Raw genomic sequence first — 20,155 nt, forward strand, 5'->3', positions numbered from 1 at the left:
GTTTCCTGCCTTGGTGGCCACTTCACTGACTTATTATAGAGAGCAATTTAATAATGCCATGTTTACTCAGCCTCTTCTTCTTCCACAATGCCTCTACTCTTTTTTATGATATATTATTCATCAAGTGCTGTAATTTCCACAGTGGGAGACAGCCTCAGCCGGAAGACACTGCAGAAAACTGCACTCATATTTGCACTAGTAGGGAGGCATAGTGTTCAGCCAAAGCTCAGTGTCTGTCTGCCTGCCAGGGGACATTTTAGGGTGGAGGCAGCGTGCCTGTCCATATTTTTGGTGTCTCTCCCAATGCTGCATTCCTTCCTGAGGTAGCATCGGTGACTCTCATACAGCAGGACCCCAGAAGGAGCTCCTAAAACACAATCACTTCAAAAACAAAAAAAAGAGTGCTGATAATGATGAAAGGCAGTCTTAAATCAGCCTCTTAAATGCCACTCAAGTGTGAGACTTTAAGTAACTTTGATTAGTCCATGGAGGAGCATTCATTTATCACATACAAATCTCAAAAACATCCATGATTTGATTTTGTATGAGGTACTTATCCACAGTCAGTGTGTTACCTACAGTAGATGACGGTTGGCGTGCCCCCAGCTTGGAGAAATTCAAAATATAGCGTACACTTAAATACATATACATTTCTTTTAGGTGAGCCTTTCTTTTAGGTGGATAAATAATGTTTTTTCTGCCGTCCCCATCCACAGCACTGTATTGCTTTGCTCCGCGGCCGGTGCTCCTGTCTGTCATCTATTATAAGTAATAGGCCTACTATGGACAAGTACATCATACACCTTTTATCCCTTTAAGTAACTTTGATTGGTCCATGGAGAAGCATTCATTTATCAAATATAAATCTCAAAAACATCGGTGATTTTGATTTTTTTGTGGTAAATGATAATTCTTGCGATCATCTAATGAGGACCAGCAACTTTACTATGGCCTCATACACATGTGACATGTTCATCAGTGAACTGCTTCAAAGGGGGACTGCATATTAAGGGGATAGTTCGGGTGTTTTGAAGTGGGGCTGTATGAGGTATTTATCCTTAGTCAGTGTATTACCTACAGTAGATGACGGTCGGCACGCCCCCAGTTTGGAGAAGCGGACAGGAAGTTACCGCTCTGAACCAAAGCAATGTGCTGTTGTGGACGGGGCTGACAGCAAAATGTATTTTAGCCACCTAAAAGAAAGGCTCACTTAAAAACATCAATATCCGTTTGCGTACGCTATATTTTCAATATTTTCAGCGGTTCACGTTGCTGTCAGACAGTTATTTCCGACAAGAAACTGAAACCGTTGCATCCATGCTCTCCTCAAATCCATCAAACTCCATTGAAAAAAACTGTAATTATACCAGTTAGTTTGCTCGTGCTGTTGTGTGACTTTTGTTAATTCGAACTAACCAAAGTCACACAATAACACAAACTAACTAACTGATCGAGGCAGTCGTAGACAAGCGACTTCTGTGTTCTGCAAGGTAAAATTACTGTTTTATTCAATGGAGTCTGGTTGCTTCGGCGAGAGCATAGATAACTTCTTCAGTTCACTTTCGGAAACATAGACTGTATAGCTGCCTCATGGCAAGGTAAACCAGTGAAAATATTGTAAATATAGTGTACACTTAAACTGATATTGATTTTTTTTTTAGGTGGCTAAAATATGTTTTGCTGCCAGCCCCGTCCACAGCAGTACATTGCTTTGGTTCCGTGCAGTAACTCACTCCTGTCTGCTAGGGGACATGCCATAATCGGAAATACACTGACTACGGATAAGTACCTCATACAATCCCACTTCAGAACACCTGAACTAACCCTTTAAAAGTCCACACCATGTTAACTGTGGAAACAAATGCATATCAAATGTTTTCATCAAGATTTGAGGGCATGTCATGCATACCATAAGGATTTATGGTATTAGGCTTATAGGGTCATCTTACAACAGTGGTTTACATCTGATATTATTGATCACCATTAGTATTATGTGAAATCTAACTGTTCAGAAAAGCGTTCTCATATCTGCCTCTAATCTGTGATCATTCCAGTGATTTGCTCTCTGCCTCACTGATATGCAGCCCCCTACACGCAAAAAATGGACTCACCAGTCTTTATCAGCTGTAACATGTGTGTCTTTCTGTGTGAGATAAGGTCAGTCGGTCTGGAGTCGGCGGTGGCTGGTGTCCTTTTGCCCCGAGGTGATGCAAGATGGTGTACGACGGATGAACGAACGGAGGGACGTGCAGCCTGAGCAGCCGTCCTAACCATAAATGGAAAAGGAGGGAAGATAGCGAGTGACCTAACATTCACTGTCAACATTGGACAGGGAGTACTGTACATACAGCCACGCACAGTTTCACATGTACTGTACTATTACACATAGAGCACAAGCAGGTACAAACACACAGCTGGTGTACCTGCAGGTAACTTTCTCTCTCTGCGCCTCTGTCTGTCCCACAGCCCTCCAAAATACAAAAAACACACATGCATGCATGCAACAGTAAATAGATAAATAGATGCATAAATTAATTAATATCCGTGATGCAATAAAAAAAACATCTGTTTTGGATAACTATTTTAATGGATGCTATATTTAGTATATTTTGCTATATTTTATTTGATATACTGTCTTCTATATTTACATCTGTTTGTGTACACTTACAGACTATAGAAACTCTGCTGTTTCTAGACTCACATCTGGATCTAACTAATTTAGGTATCAGTACATTTACCTTGGTGCACCATTATACTTTAAGACAAAGAGATAAAATAGAAATTTAGATAATAAAAAGAAAATTTGAAATTATTATTTGGAATTAAATACCAATAGCTGCAAGAAGAACTAGAGTAAAATGAATAGGAAAAAAACAAAAACAACATTTATCTGTTAAGACTCTCCTTTTGCACATCTAGGTCAATTTTGGGGGTAGTGCATCTTTTTTTACCATCTGGGCTCTCGCCTCAAAAACAGACCGTTGCAGACTCCTGGTTCGCGGCTAGGTATGACATCATGCAATGTGACATCACTCCCCTCTGAGGCAAGTCACCGTTCACTCGACTGGAGTGTGAACACATAGCCATGCAGGGGGTTTCTGTGTGTGTGTGTGTGTGCATGTGGGCACATGACATCACCGCGTCATCGCTGCCCATCTCCATAGCCAGAGCTGTGCCTCTTGAAGCAGAGATTATGTCAGAAAGTGCCATGCTAGCAGAGCTGCTGCTGCTGCGGCTGTTGTTGTTGTTGTTGTGGTAGCCTTGATTACATTCCTTCATTCGTTTTCAATCTATCTCTCGTAAGCCGAAAGAAGAGCAGCAAAAGGCAGTTGACATATTAGGGAAAAGGAGGGACTGCTCAAATATGCGGAAAGGCCAGAGGGCGAGCAGCTCCTCTGAGTCAGAAGAGAATCCACGGCCGCGGTCAACGGATCCTAAAGACCAGCCGTCGCCACGTGGTTGCTCATCGGATGAAGATTCATCGTCGGATTCAGATGTGGAGGCTGAAAGTGCGATGAAGAGGAGCCAGAGGTTCAGCAGCTCTTTCAGCTTTGGAGACGATCATCAGCTACAGTCAACGAACGAGGACAGAGAAGAAGAACCGTCGCCAAAGAACTCTAATGGAGTAACAGAGCTGGTGGAGGCAGACTTAGCAGCAGAGTGCACGCGGTTGGAGCAACGGGACGCTCTTTGTGACACAAATCAACCTCCGAGGTCGGGTTTATTCAGGCCTCAGGAGTTATGGTTAGCAATGACAAGATGTCTCTCCATCCGATGGCCTCCTTGTCTGTCCATCAACAGACAAAGTAACAGGAAACTAGCCTACCAATTGGACCTTGACCAATCGGAGGACACGCAGTCGCCCGTCAGTTCGGAATCGGCCAATGAGAGCTCTTCAAGTACATCTACCTCCGATGATAGAGAAGTGACATTGGTGAAACGCGAGGAAGAGGAAGTCCGAAGCAGAGGGGTTAAAAGTGGTCCACCCCGTTGTCGCGGGATTTCTCGCTCCTCCCCCAGACTGCCAAGAGCCAGACAAGCTGCAGACTCTGTGTTAGCTTCATTGATCTTGGAGAAAGAAATGTTCCTGAGGATAGAGCTGGTAGATTCAGGCGCCGAGAGAGATGATTTACGCTACCGGGCCGAGTGGAAGCTGTCAGAGAGAACTAAAGAAGTGGCAGAGGGAATCTGGCTCTCTCGAAGCCCAACTATTGATAGATTGACCTGTTAAGTCAGAGGTTTGGTTGCCTTTGACGAGGGCAGTCTTCATATCATTCACCCATCAAGTTAGATTGGTTATTATAATCATCTAATCTTAGTTTGTGTGACTGCTCATTAGAAGTGGCCCAGATTTCAGTGAATAATCAGTAAAGATTGGTTTTGCATGATGGCTGTGTGTGTAAACCGCTGTGTGGCTGATACAAACTGTGCTCATACAAATGCCGTGACTGTAGCTAACTAATTAGAAATGCTATTTTCAGAAGCACAGCGCAGTTGGTGTTAATGTTTATTTTTTCTGCCTTCCTGAGTCTCTGAGAGAACATTTTATACATGGCTGGTTCCATGTGTGGGAGGCGAGGGAGACCTAATAGAATATGTCATGTATTTATGAATAAAAGCCTTTTTTGTTATATGGGTTTTACTTTTTTATTAAGAATTAATATTACAACAAATACAGGTGAAATGTATGCAGCGATGTAGGAAAGGGGCATCCTTGTTGCGAGATCATGCTCAAATTTACCACAAAAAAAATGCATGCAAGGAGAATTCGGGACATTGATTTTGTTTCTCATGGTTTGTCTGTGTGCTTAGAACAATTTCATGAACATGTTTGAATTTTACAGCAAAATAGGATTTATAGTCATTGTGCATCGGAACAATGGCAGAAAAGCAATGTGTTTTTGTACAGATACCAAAAGAAATTCAACACAGATTACAGTCCAAGTCCAAATTAAAATTTCATGGTCAGTGTGTGCCAGCAGTCTTTAGTAAATCCCACTGACTTGTCACTCATGTGGTGGTTTCTAAAAGTCTCAGACAGCATGTTTAATATCTTGGGGGTTGTGTGAGTAGGAACATGTTGGGAATTATTTAAATGTAGTTCATGTCTGACAGAGTAACTACATTTCCACAGTGCTTTAACAGTCTCTCAGCTGAAGAGGATTATGAGTAGGGTTTATTTTAATCAAAGCTCAAATCTAACAGCCTCTCATTACAACATTACGAGACAAAAGCGATGGAAATAATGTAATTTCCTCAAATTCTGACAGTCAAGCTGTTAGGCACCTTTTTAAAGACTTGTCAAGCAATATGATGTGTGGCTGTATAATTATGATTTTAAGATACGAGTGCTATTATTATTGCTGCTTTTCCAGACAGGAGCATCCCTCAGTGTTTCTATGCACAGCTGTAACCCATTTTCAACATGCTTGCACATGCTTAACTACTTTTTACATAACGGAGCTATGGCCAAGGTTCCGAATAGGTATGTACAGTATGTGTGTAGCAGTGTAGCTTCTTAAACAGCAGTATTACATTCAACTATGCCACTATAGATGAATATAACGACATCACACAATGCAGTACATTTTTTAATTAAGGCTGTCAATCAATTAAAATATTTAATTGCATGATTGTCCGTGATTAATCGCAAATTAATCGCACGTCTTTTATCTGTTCAAAATGTACCTTAAAGGGAGATTTAAGTATTTAATACTCTTATCAACATGGGAGTGGAAAAATATGCTGCTTTATGTAAATGTATGTATATATTTATTATTGGAAATCAGTTAACAACACAAAACAATGACAAATATTATCCAGAAACCCTCACACGAACTGCATTTAGCATAACAAAATATGCTCAAATCATAACATGGCAAACTGCAGCCCAACAGGCAACAACAGCTGTCAGTGTGTCAGTGTGCTGACTTGACTATGATTTGCCCCAAACTGCATGTGATTATCATAAAGTGGGCATGTCTGTAAAGGGGAGACTCGTGAGTACCCATAGAACCCATTTTCATTCACATATCTTGAGGTCAGAGGTCAAGGGATCCCTTTGAATATGGCCATGCCAGTTTTTCAGAGCGTTATTTAACAACAAGTTAGTATGACATGGTTGGTATCAATGGATTCCTTAGGTTTCATATGATACCAGTATCTTCTAGCTTTAAGACTGAGCTCACGACAACCTCCGAAAGATCGATTGTGCTAAAGAAATTAGTGACGTTAAAACGAGTTAACGCGATAACGCATTAACTTTGACAGCCCTAGTTTTAATCCTTTCCCAAATGCAAACTGTACATTTGTATTCTTTTCTTCAACAGTCAGTAGCAGTCTCACTATTATTATTTTTTTGCATTTTATGGCTTACATGTCATGTTCTCATTTTGACTTCACTTGCATCCCGTTTCTGTATATACATCCATAGCTGGCAGTACATCATGCAAATGATATCTTGTAAGAAAACGCAAGAAATTGTTCTATTACTGGAACATTTTTTCTATTTTCTCACCCATGTGAGTGATTATTGTAACTGTATGAAAATGGAGCATATTTGCATTGAGGAGGCAATGCAGTTACCAGTTTCCCTCATCACTGTAATGAGGAGTGCTGGTAGAAATAGGAAGGCGAGAATGAAGGGGGAGACGGGAGGGTATGAACAACATTGTTTAGATCATTTTTTTAAATGTGTGGTGAGTGGTGTATGCATTCGTTTTGTGTGCACATTAAAACTGTATATCTGGCCCATATCAACACGTGGAAGATTGAAATAACAGGAGGAGAGAATGGAGAAGTGTCTGTAAAGGCAAAGTGTGCATAATGTGAAAAGGAAAGGAATTAGTCTCATCTGTTGTGAGCCAGGAGTTTCATCCCTAAAGCCACAAAACTGGCAACCCATCATCCCTAATGACTGCCTCATTAGGCAAATGATACATGTACCACAGACGATGACACAGTCTCCTAGCGAGTATTCAATGATAACTCGATTCCTCTTGGGTAAATTATGATTAAATACTGACTGTGTGACTCCTCATCTCTGAGTCATTTATGGAGTATTGAAATGAGGAAAAATAGCAACTAAAAGACTAATAAGTAAGTATGACTTCTTAAGATCAGTTTAACAACTTCAGATGATTTATACATTTGACACGTGGATTCATTCAGGCAATTATTTTCTTAAGTTTTGTCAGATCCATTGTTAATAGGTAATTAGCTTTGAGTTATGTACAGTTTAAGTGATACTTTATTAATCCCCGTGGAGAAATCCATCTGCATTTGAGCCATTACAAAAATGAAGGAAGAAACTCTTGGCTTTGAGCCTAGTTTTAGTTTTTTTATGAAACCTCAGCAAGTGAGCCAAGCCCCTAAACATTTAACAACCTAAAATAACCTAATCTTCTTAGTGTAGGAGGACTAAATTGTGTTGGACAGCACCCTAGATGAAAAGTTTAATGAAATTAGATTTTATATTTAAAGTTTTAGTCCTTTTTGGTTTGGCAGGGCTGCAGAAGTCAAAGTCACACAGATGTGTGTACTTTACATTCTTCATCAGTTTATATCAGTTAGGATAACACAGCATTTTGGAGGGCTTTGCTTAGGGGTGTTCCGATTAGGCTTTCCGCGGTAGTCGGTGTTACCGGTGTTACACGGTGGTTGGGTAAACACTGATTACATTACTTACCCAACTCTGTGCTGAGACTCTGTATGGAGCAGACACATTCACTTTCAATTTGTAGCGTCCGTCGTCTGACTTTGTATTGATAACATGGCGCTGAAAATGAACTAAATGTTTTTTATTTCTGTAAAAAAAACAAAAATTAAAACAACAAGAAGCTTTTTTTTCCTTCGATATTTTAAGGTTCTACGATATAAAATGTGTCGGTTAATATCCCACTAATGAATTTTGAAGCTTTTACGTGTCTTAAAAACGGCGGTTGCAAATGAGACTACTAAATGTCATCAGGCCGACTCGTCCGCCTTTACAGCCTCGTCGTTTATGCTCATGTGATCGTGGTGTAGTTTGCTGATATGATCGCGTTAGCTTTTTACTTCTGGCAATTGCCCTTCAAAAATCATAAAAGTAATGTTCATTTGTGGAGATTATCATGATGAACAAAATGTGTAAGTATCATAAACGTTTGATTGTCACAGAGCTTATTTTCTGCAATAATCCAAAACCCAATAGAAAAATCCCATTTGCTTTTTGTGGAGGGAACCAGGGCGATTCTAACTTCCGGGTTGGCCTACACATAAAAGTCATCCCTGTAGCGTTCTTTAACCTCACCATCTAACAGGTGGTTGCTTTAAAATGTAAGGTCACCTGTCATAAGCAGAGGAGTTTTTAGTGTCAAATATTTTCCTTTGTCAGCACTCACCAACTGTTAGTATAACTTCTTAACATAAAGTCTTTCATGACTTTGTCTTTGGCTGGCTCCAGAAACTATCAACAGCAACTGACCTCCGGCAGGAAGCACTCACAAGATTGTAATGACACCATCCTACTCTGGCAATCGTCAAGACTGCAAGAGTGTAAGTGTTCATTTGTCTTCAAGAGAGGGACAAAGCGTAGAACGGTATGTTCCTCTTACTCGGTTCATCATTCTCAGTCGTACAAGTGCGTTTGTAAACTGTGCTGGAAGGAACAGTCCCCAAAGATAGTTACATAACGTGGTGATGGGCTGCAAATCCCGGCAGAGGACACACGTTCCAGCCGTCAAAGGACAAATGTGACTTCATGGAATTTTTGAGGCCTTAGGGGGCTCGCCAGACAGTAATTGCTTTATCTCCTTGGCCTTTTAGTTATATTCTATTAGATTTTAAGCTTTTTAGACAAGCCATATAGCTCTAGCCCCAAATGTGAGCCCTCTACTGCTTTACAAATGCATTTAGACACACTTCATACCCTCTCTTAGATTATCTAATGACCAAAGTCCTAATATAGGTTCGGAAAAGCGGACTTACATACTTATATAATGCAAATATTTGTCTGGGACTGCTGAAATTTTAGGAATGCATGAGAACTGAGGATCTCTGTCCCTCTTGACAGGCTTCAAATAAATTAGATAGGATTACAGCATATTGAGGAAGTGATTCTTTGCTCGCAGCAAATAGGTCCCAAGTTCAATTCCCAGCAAAAGCAAAAATATTGCCAATCATAGGTGTGTTGTGGGGAGCATACTCGCATAGATGTAGGCTGTATGTGCAAAGCCCAGGTATACCATACATGTGTGTATTCTATAGATTAATTTGTCTAGATTTAGCTAGGTACAAAGGTGGCAGATAATTCCCTAGTTGCACCTGTGTATACATTTTTAACCAAGAAAAAGTGTTTCATTTGTGTCATTAAAGGGAGGTTAATCCCTTCATCCCAGCTCACTTTGCTTCCTTCATGTATTATAGATGCATCTTATCATTAGTGTATGTGTGTGTGTGTGTGGTATGTAGCAGGCAGATGGGACTCGGCCTCAGCTGTGAGCTTGCTGAAGTAAAATAGCACCGCGGTGGCACAGAGGGGCAAAGGGGACACTTTGCAAGTTGAACGCTTTGACTCAGGATGATGAATTGTAGTTGGGAGTCGATGGCGTGTTAGTGTGTGTGTGTGTGTGTGTGTCTGTGGAGGACAAATACGAGTGTGATGGATGATTCCAGCGGGGCATTCGTGAAGACGGCCAAGATTAGTCAGCTCTGGACAAACGCACATGCACACTCTCACCAACAGGCTTTGCAGATGGCTTATGGTACTCTGGATGTTTGGGATTCTTATGAGATGTGTTCGTCCTTGTGGGTTCATAGTCTGCCGCCTGCTTGTGCATGGAATACCAAGGTGGCGTTATGCTACGGCACGGGGCTTGTTGACTGATAGATTACTATCATGAGACTCCTCAGTATTCCCGCCTGTTGTCACCTGCATACATACACTCTCCTGCGACACATTGTAGACTGCACACAGGCATAGCTGACAGTGGTTCAGTTGGTATTTTTCTGTTTTCATATAGTTTTGGAAGATGCACAGTATTGGTAACATTACCGAGCTGCAGTCGTCATCACCTGTGCTTTACTCACATTGTCAGAGAAAGCTTCAGCTGGGGATTATGTGCCTCAAAGCCGTACTGGACTGAGTGGGATGGGCATGACTGATTTTCACTAATAATTCCCATTAAGATTGCCCTTCTTCCATACTCACCCATAAAATCCAGTAAGCCCGAAGCAACTGGATTTGCTGTGTAGTAGAAATTGTGCTCTCATTTATGAGACTTCATCATACTTTTTTTTCCATCAGAACTAATGAAGCCTTTGTGTGATGAGTGGCAATATATTCCATCCATGACCTAGATGAAAAAGACCCTTTTAATTTTCAATAGGGTTAAATGGAACTTGCTTAAAACCTGTCTGCTTGTATGGTTGGCCAAAACTGTTATACGATGACCAAAATGAACTTTTTCTTTAAAGGAACAGTGTGTAACATTTCTGGGGATTTATTAGCAGAAATGGAATATAATATGAAACTGTATTTTCATTAATGTATAATCACCTGAAACTAAGAAAAGTGTTTTCGTTAGCTTAGAATGAGCCCTTCATATCTACATAGGGAGCGGATCCTCTTCTCGGAGTCCACCATGTTGCTCCGCCAAACCAAACACTGACTCTAGCAAGAGCGTTTTGCGTTTTTACGTTACCCGAAGGCCACCGTAGTTCTCTGACACGCCGGTCAAATCTGTGGTACCGCCAGTCGCCGTATAACTTCCATTGCTCCTAAAGTAGTGATATTATGGTAAGAATGGTGTTGCCATGGTTTGCACTTGGAAAAGGGAGAGATGAGAGGAGGGGCACTCCGTTGGTTGCAATCTGCAAATGAATAACGTTTTTTAATTTTTGACTTATGTCATCACACTTTGTCATTGTTGGTATCCAGTTCCTGTAGCCAGCAGAGTAAAAAGTCAGGCAGCTGTTTCAGTGATAAATCTCTAAAAACCCATTGTACACTACCTGCTCGACACCAAACAACAGACAGTTAGCAACTAGCTGTTCGCTTACAAGTTTGCTATATCAACTTAAAAGGTGATGATGTTTAAAACTTGTTTCTGCTGCCTATAAGTGACAAAAACAATCAGGTATTTTAGTGTTAATTGGTATTTTCAACCAGAACAAGTGTGACCCAACAACCTCTTAATAGCAGAGCAATAGTATTGTACTCCACTTTACAGATGATATAGCATATAGGAACACTACTGTATATTCTGACTGTTTCATCTGTGAGGTTTTTCTTGGAACCACACTGTGGAAATTGTGTGTCTAATGCATCTCTTACATTGATGTGCTTGGGTGATCATTTACAGACGTTGCTATCAGGCAGGAGCCACAGTTTTCTTAGAAATGCCCTGAGACGTCTTCCAGTTTCACAAGAAGTGCTTGTGAAATTCAGCCGTGTTACACTGTGATGTTACACATGTTAGAGGGGAAATAGCCTACATTGCTAGATATTACTAAACTTTTGGAAAAATGTTCGAAAATGCATGAAACATAATTAGCACCTTATGTTAAGGTTCAACTCATCTCTATTTAATTGGCTTGGACAGAATAGTAATAACATGATGAGCATAGGAGAAGTTTTTGCAGTCAGAACTAATCAGATGGAAACTTGCTGTCATAGCAACCCTTGCGGTGAGTTAGGTGTCTGTCGTGTTCTTTGATGCAACATAACACACCCGTGTTGAGCTGACGACAGTCTCTCCTTCGGCATGTGTCTATATTTCTCTCTCAGTTTTCTTCACATAAACCACACTTAATCATACCATGAAATGCTGTCCGGTCAAGATGAATAAATAGGTCAATAAAGAATAGATCATTTGTAAAGTAGATGGTTACAGATTATACGAAAACATGAATAAGTAATCACATGTTTACAGCAAATGCAGATATTGGGTCAATGTTCTGTATGTTTTCTTGATTTTCATTACAAGTTTTGAGAGTATCAGTATGCTAGGTTGAATGTAGGCCTATATTGGAGAACATAGAAAGCGTGTTGTAGGCCAGTGGATCATTTTTAACTCCCAGATAGAAACTCTCCTTGAATAGAATTGAGAGTTAGACATTTTAGTTTCCCAGCATGCAATAATTCAAACTTTTGTTAGCACTGCAGCAGTCATTATTTCATTAATAAACATTTACAGCTCATGTAACTTGCACATTATGCTGTTATTATGCAGCTGTCACTCTCATCTCCGTAATAAGATTGATTGGATTATATTCACCAGAAGTATAAAACATTACATTTCCAAAGTAAAAGTCCGTAGAAGTGTATGATTAAACTTTTTCCCATGATTTAGTGTTAAAAAAAGTTAACAAAAATCGCAATAAATCGTAATATCGAATCAAAATAGTTGTAGAATCAGAATACTTAAAAATCGCAATACACATTGAATTGGCACCCAAGTATCGTTGTGATAGTATTGAATCGGGAATACAGGTGTATCATCCCAGCCCTACAATTTACAGGATAATAGCACATTGAATATATCCAAATTTATTTAAATTAGTCACTGGACGTACAATACTTGACCATGTGAGACTACAGCAGTAAAACCCCTGAGTGTGTTGAACTGAGGATGGGTATTGCTTATAAATTCAACTCTTCATTAATATGAGAAATAATGCAATTCTTTTTTTTAACTCAAAGTTACACCGGCTAATGAATGAAGTTTAGCAGAACAGAAGACGCACATTAAAGACTTCAGAAATGAGGCATAGTATATCCTAAAAATGTCCTTAATAGTCTGCTTGTACGGAGTTTCAAGAGTCCTCTGGCTGCCTTTATTGCCTCAGGACTAACTGATCATACAGGAGGCTACAGTAGATTATGTGTGTGAGAATCACAAGGTCTATAAGCTGCAGACATGTTTCATCTTAACCATCCCTGTTCCGAACAAGAGGTTCATATACATCTATAGGTTCCCATCACATCTGCATGTCTACTCGCCTCTTCGTGCTCATGCTAGCTCGTGTGTGCCTCCATCCCTATTGAATTCAGCTGGGGCCTGTTTAGACACATCCACATCTGCCCCACTGTTCCCATTCCACACGCCTCAGTGAACAGCGCACAGTTCAGAGTAACTTACTGCCCGAGGGAGATTCTGGCATCCAAGCTGAACACTTTCCATTCAACTATAAATACAACCCAACAATGAGATACATTCTTTTAGCACTAATGAAATAATGTTCTTGTCAATTCACCTAATACCACTTTACGTAATAATAATGATTCTGTTTACAAGCCTTTAAAACACATGTTTCATCTGATTACATAAGGGGGAAACATGACTGTTACTTTGTGCAAGAGTGGGGTAGATATTATTTTTAGGCAGAGTTGTATAATGCCTTGTCTTTGTCATTAGGACACCGGGGATGAAATGGCAGCGGAGGGCTGGAGTGATGGATGTCCTCGAGTGAAGAGGGGAAAAAGCCCAGATGGGGCCAAACGGCCCGGCAGACGTAATGAGGACATGGTCTGACAGAAGTGTGGTCTTCAGAGAACCGGACAGGACTAGACAAGTAGGTTTAACCTGCACCTCACAGTATGTACATCCCACATGAGGCTGTCTACTATAGGATTCACTGTAGCATCACCAAGAGGAACAACTAGGCTTTCTGTCTGAATTTTTATGATTCCAAAGGTCACTTCAACACAGGATGACCAGCCTGCAAACAATGCACTGGGTTAAGGATACATTAACGTTGCAGCATTAGAACTGCAGCATAATTTTTTTCTTTTGAACATTTTTAAACATATCAGACTAAGAAAGTTGGTGATGGATGTAATAATGTACAACATATCTACTCTTTTCTATATACTTTTATTGAAACAAAATGTCCCTCTCTATTATTTGTCATGTCATCCTGACATGAAAGTTACAGCTGCACACTGTGCATCTTCCATTTGGGGAAAGTTTCTCTGTAAATGGGAGATCCTGTGCTGTGCTTTGCAAATGGACCTTTTTGCAATCATTTAAGTGAAGAAAATGGATGTCTAATTATGCCTTATTATGTTCCCATTCTCGTGAATGTGATATTATAGGGACGTCTTGAAGCAATTTCTCATAATTTGGCACAAACGTCCACTTAGACTCAAGGATGAACTGATTTAGATTTTGGTGGTCAAAGGTCACTGTGACCTCACACAATATGTTTTTGGCCATAACTCAAGAATGTATATGCTAATTATGACAATTTCACACTAACATCTAAGAGGATAAAATGATGTAGTGATGACATTTTGGACAGACATGGTTGACTGGTTGGCGGAGGCCTACAACTCAGGGTCTGAAATTAACTCTTTTTACTGCCTGCCACTGTGGCAGGCAAGTATTATTTTTTTTTGTCTGCCACTCAGATATTTTATCTGCCACTTTTGAAATCTATGCGCTAAATGAATGAATAACATTTTAGATCTGGTGTCATTCAATGTTCACTATATTTTTCAGAAAAAACACTGTATGCTTGGTAAATTCCAGTGTTTGAATTACACCCTAAGTACCGGAGGAGCCCTTTCTGGGGTGGGAGGGTACTGTACACAGTACTGTACTGTACTTTATTATTGTCATCAATAGGGGTTATATGCATAAAAACACACAATTCAAATGAGTATGATTATTTAACTATTTGCTATTTAATATATATCTTTGCATAAGTAGTTTTAATAATGTATTATATGCTTGCTTAGAGCTAGTGTTAGGAAGTTAATCAGGTCATACTTCCCTCTCTATCTATTTTATCTCCTGGACAACTGGATTTATTCAAGTTTCTCGCCAAAACTACATTTTACGAAATTACATTTGAACACATCATGATAACGTTGTAATTTACTTTCACCCGACACTCATTTTTACTGATGTTGCTTTTTTTTCTGGGTCAGCGTGTAGCAAAGAGATTCAAGGCTAGAACCATGAAAATACTGATTCACACACAGCACAGTTTCTTGCTCAATGGTTGCTCTGATCGTCAAGGTGACAAAAACGTTCAGAAGACAGGATTATCAATGCTTTAAACACGTACCATAAGTACCTCATAAACTTCATTTGATGCCTAGAATAGTATATTTAAGTTACTTTATGAAGGATTAAACTTAACAAATACCAAATATGTCATATTTCATAATTCTGTTCAGCACAGTTGCCACCCACCAATTCACTTGTAACTTCTATCTCCAGTTTCAGCAGTGACAGCATTATCATTTGCACACACAATTACACAATCAGCACAAACACTTTCTTGCTGATGCAGTCTATTAGGAGAGATGTTCCCTCACGCAGATGTGCAGTTGAAAATGTGTAGCATACGTTCACTATCTGAAAAATACCTGTGTGCCACCAGAATAAATGGGCTGTCACCACACCAGGCTGGATACTGTCAGCTAAGCAGCGTTATGTGTAAGGCTGAGAAATGCAGGAGCTAGACAAATCCATCCATATTTTGAGTTCGTATTTTTCTCCACATTTAAAACCCACACATGTACCGTAATTTGAAAGCTTTGCAAAAACTTTTAGAAAAGCGGCGATCTGGTTGTTAGAGAAGGTAAGTATGAACTTTGTGAACTACAAAGATAGATTTAAACATCCAAGCTAAAGTAAAGCACACTTTATGCTGACTTCAAAAAAATGCATGCGACAGCTTTCATGGAACTTATAAGAAAGTGAAATCTCCGAGAGATAGCAGGGTGGTTTATCTCTAAAGGCAGCCACGGTCCAGGCCCAGAGGCTCTGGGGGAAATCAGTCACTAGTGCGAATGTGTGTGTATGTGTGTCACAAAGTCCTTGTCAGAAGTTTCTCGCTGCTATCTCTCCCACTCTGACGTGCTCTTCCTCTCTGCCTCTCTCTTGCTTCAATCAGACTAATCATTTTCCTTGTTAATTGCTTCTTTACCCTGCAGAACTGTCATGTCTCAGACGGACAGACTGTGAGGAGAATAGTGAGTTTTAAGATCTGACGCGTTCTGTGCTACACCTGCTCCAATATGCCAATGTGTATCCTGAGGTATTGTTCACATTTAAAGAGGACCTATTGTGCTCATTTTCAGGTTCATACCTGTATTTTGGGTTCCTACTAGAACATGTTTACATGATTTAATGTTCAAAAAACACTTTACTTTTCTCATACCGGCTGTGCTGCAGCACCTCTTTTCTCCCTCTATATGAAATGCTATTTTTGAGCTCCTCTCTGTTGTGATTAGTCAACCGAACCAAACTCTTCGGACTCTGCTCCAGCTCCGCTCTAACTTTATTTGAGGCCGTGCCAAACTAGCCGCTAGGCAGGTATTATGCAAATGTGTTACTTAGTGACATCAACACGTTACGGAAAAAAAAGGCAGGACTTCAAGCAAGGCGTTTCAGGCAGTTCAGGAGCAGTGTTTCTGTGGGGGAGAGTAACTCCCTTTGGCGTGGACTTTGGGCTTTGTAACTTTGCAGACCTTTTACATGCACAAAAAAATTATGTAATACATTAAGTAAAAGGGAAAAATCCCAAAAGCAATAGGTCCTGTTTAACATTAACCAATGTTGAACAGTGGCTCATATATTGGCAGGGTCCTTTTAGGTTTTTAACATAGCACACATAAGAAAAATGTTGGTCACCGGCATAGTAATCAATGTAAATCCATTTGTTATATAACTATCCCTCTCATGTGCATCCACGTGTAGTTACCCTGGATAGATAAAGTGCTTTCAGTGACACATTGACAACTTCCATGTCCTCACTGACTTATGTAAGAATGTCTGGGGCCCAGGCACAGTCTCTGATATTTGTTAAATCCTGCTAAACGGAGTATGTTAATGAGTTTGCATCTCTATATCCTGATTATACACATGACCTATATACCTAAACTCATCGCTTGAGCAAGAGACTGCCCATTATCTAGCGTGCAATAAATAATCATGATGATGTCTAATATCTGCCTATAATGCAGGCGGCTCACCAGCCAACAGTGTATGAGTTTTTGGAAATGAAAAATTGTTCATTTTAAATGGTTCAAATGCTGCATCAATCTCTGTGTTGGTGGGTGTTTTGCACCAGTTTTTATCTCATTCCATCTCCAGACAGAAATCCCTTTAAACTGCTTTTCAAAAGAGGTTTATTGATAAACAGAAATCCATAGAGGCACATTATCTAAAGCTGGAATAGCGGGCACCAAATGTGGATTATTACGACAGTTTGAATCGTGGAACAAACTTATCACTGCCAAAATAGCTCATTTATAAAATCCGCAGTGTTGCAGAGTCCAACATTTCAGCTTTGTCTGTGTGTGTTTTAGACAATCCCCATTTTCACTGCTATTTTAAGGACAGCCAGCATATAATGAGGGTGGGGAAAAATCGATACAGCATAGTATCGTGATATTTCGCGTGGCAATATTGTATTGATACACGAACGTCAAGTATCAGTCTTTTATTTTATAAACTGTTAACCTCTTAACAATGTCTTTCAAGGGTTGTAGTGGACTCAGTCTACAGTGAAGTTACTGGTATCATATGAAACTAGAAAACATAAGGAATCGAGTGGTACCAATCATATCATGTTGGTTTGCTGGTAAGAATGCTAAATAATGCTCCAAAGCTATGCTAAATATTGACAGGAAAAACTGGCATGGCCATTTTCAAAGGGGTCCCTTGACCTCTGACCTCAAGATATGTGAATGAAGACTGAGTGAAAACTGTATCTTATTAGATAAAACAGATGTTGACAAACTGCATAATTTGCAGTTGAAAAGAGGTAATATATCGCAATATATCTTATCGCAATACTCAGCATATCGCAATAAGATCGTATCGTGACTTAAGTATCGTGATTATATCGGGCTTCTGGTGATTCCCACCCCTAACATACAGTATATCACTAAACATACTGGGACTATAAAATATGATGAACATAGGCCTTGACAGTTCTTAAATTCTTAGTAAAAAACAGATGTGTCCATAAGTAATCTGATATGAGTCTGTTGTTAAAGCACACTCTTGCAAAAACAAGAAACTTTCGAACTTCACATTTGCACTTTTAGCCTTTTAGCTGACGCTGTTAGTTCAGTGTGTGGGCAGGTAACAGGTCAGCGTATTGCTCAAGGACCCTGTCATATCACATTAGTTGATGTCAGGATAAAGCCCGAGACCTTTCAGTCACAGCTCTCAAAACCAAAGCATCACTTGCTCTTCCAGCGGCCGGATCAGGAGACGGGCACACATCTGCATAAGCACACTGGGGAAGGTGTAAAAGACACATGGGGGGGAAATCCATGATGTGAACCTCTGCCCTGCAGCTAAACAAGAAATCACTGTCATATCTCACCCATTTTATCTACCACCCCTCTCTTGCCTCTTTTCACATGCCCTAAGTACTTTTCAAGTCTGCTGTCAGTCCTCGCTTTGTTGTCTGCGCCCCTCCTCAAAGATCTGTGGTGCGCAGAATCAATTTAGTAAAAGAGTTCTGTAGTGCTGGCTGATGGGCATAGAAAAGATGGTCAGACAAGTATAGTTCAAAGCTGACAAGCTGCGTCGGGATACACATTAAAGCTTATCCAGTGCTTTCTACGTCACCTTGCCTTAGGACACAGAGAGAGAGCGAGGGGAGAAATATTCATGACTGGATGAGCATCGGGGGGAAATGGAGCAGGAATTAGACATGGGTGATAGAGCCGAGCACATAGCCTCCACACTCCTGAAAAACATGTTTTTATCTAAGACTAATGAGCATTAATGTAATTTAGTTACGCTTGCATGCCTTCGTTTTATGCTTTTAAACCAGGAAACCTTATCAATCTTGATCAGTTACCCTACATGTGCTTTAGGTGGACAAAACAACAACAATCGTATTTTGACTATAATCACTGCAAGACAGAACAGTAAGATTTGTGTCGCAGTACTTGTTGTTGTTGTTGTTGTTGTTGTAGTGTTCTTGATGGCTTACCAGACAACAACTTAAAACAATTAATTCTAGGAAGCATATCATACCCACTCCTTTCTGACAACTGACTAAAATTGGATGGTACATCATAGCTTAGTATGAAAGCTTCCTCCATTTTGGGCTCTTTGGTTCTTAAAGGTCAGCACTGTCAGGATGGGTTTAAATCGGCCAGTGGTGGGAATTTGTGTGTCAAAATTCACCAAAGTTTAACTCTATGCAAATTTACTCCCCTCAACAAGCAAATCAATTGAAATGAATTAATTTCAGTCCAAATGTGACTGTTCTAAATGCTGGTATTACCAAGCTGTTAATGGTTATGTCTTAAAATAGAGATCAGTAGGATTTTGTCTTTGGCTTTTACAGTTCAATATGCAGTCAAAGGCGTCGTTTGACCTTGTGTTTTCTTCGTGTCGTCTTTGGCATTAAAGGTGCAGTGTGTAGGATATGAAACTTCTCCCATGTGCCAAGTATGTAGGAGAACTACAATGGCCGACGCGAAAACACGAATGGCCCCATCTAGAGCCAGTGCTTGGTTTGTCCGTTCTGGGCTACTGTAGAAACATGCCGACCGGCTCCATGAAGAGGACCCGCTCCTTATGTAGATGTAAATGGCTCTTTCTAAGCTAAAGAAAACACAACGATTCTTATTTTCCATTGATTATACACTAAAGCAAAAATACTAATTAATATCATACTCCATTTCTGCCAATAGATACCCTTAAATGTTAAACACTGCTTTTTTAATGTCCTAAACACAAAGGGTCTGCTTGTTCCCAGTTGTGTCTCTGTCTTTGTTTCCTGAGGAATCTGAAAGTATTCAGTGCATAGAAGCAGGCACAGACAAGGTTTCGTTTTGTAAATTAGTGGTGAGGGGAATGCTGTATCAATAACAAAATAAATGGAAATTGATAGGACACAGGATTAAGAACTAGTATCTAAGGAAGTCCATTTCAGATCTTTTTTATGTAACTGTGTAGGACTGCGTCACCATGCTTAACACTATGCAGTGATACAAAGTATTGACATTTATAATAATAAACTAAGAAAAAATGCTGCATAGATACTACAAACTTACTATTGCTACATGTAATCTGCCAGTCTTCATGGAGCGTGAGTTGACAGCAGTTAAATAACAAAATATCTTATCTGTGTGCCTGAAGATTGAGCTCTACTATCTTTCTCTTCCTCCTGGAAAGTGTTTTGAACA

General features: G+C 39.9%; 1 protein-coding gene across 1 annotated transcript in view; it reads left to right on the plus strand.

The window, feature by feature from the left end:
• Positions 1-13,397: 13,397 nt before the first annotated feature.
• dtnbp1b (dystrobrevin binding protein 1b) overlaps positions 13,398-20,155 on the plus strand; it is a 70,439-nt gene continuing 63,681 nt past the window's right edge. Inside the window, exon 1 of the mRNA XM_037794407.1 lies at positions 13,398-13,554. Within this exon, the coding sequence (XP_037650335.1) occupies position 13,554 (1 nt within the window). The 5' untranslated portion in view covers positions 13,398-13,553. The remainder of the gene's footprint in view (positions 13,555-20,155) is intronic.

Source organism: Sebastes umbrosus, chromosome 15 (genome assembly GCF_015220745.1).
Source record: "Sebastes umbrosus isolate fSebUmb1 chromosome 15, fSebUmb1.pri, whole genome shotgun sequence".
Taxonomy (NCBI): domain Eukaryota; kingdom Metazoa; phylum Chordata; class Actinopteri; order Perciformes; family Sebastidae; genus Sebastes; species Sebastes umbrosus.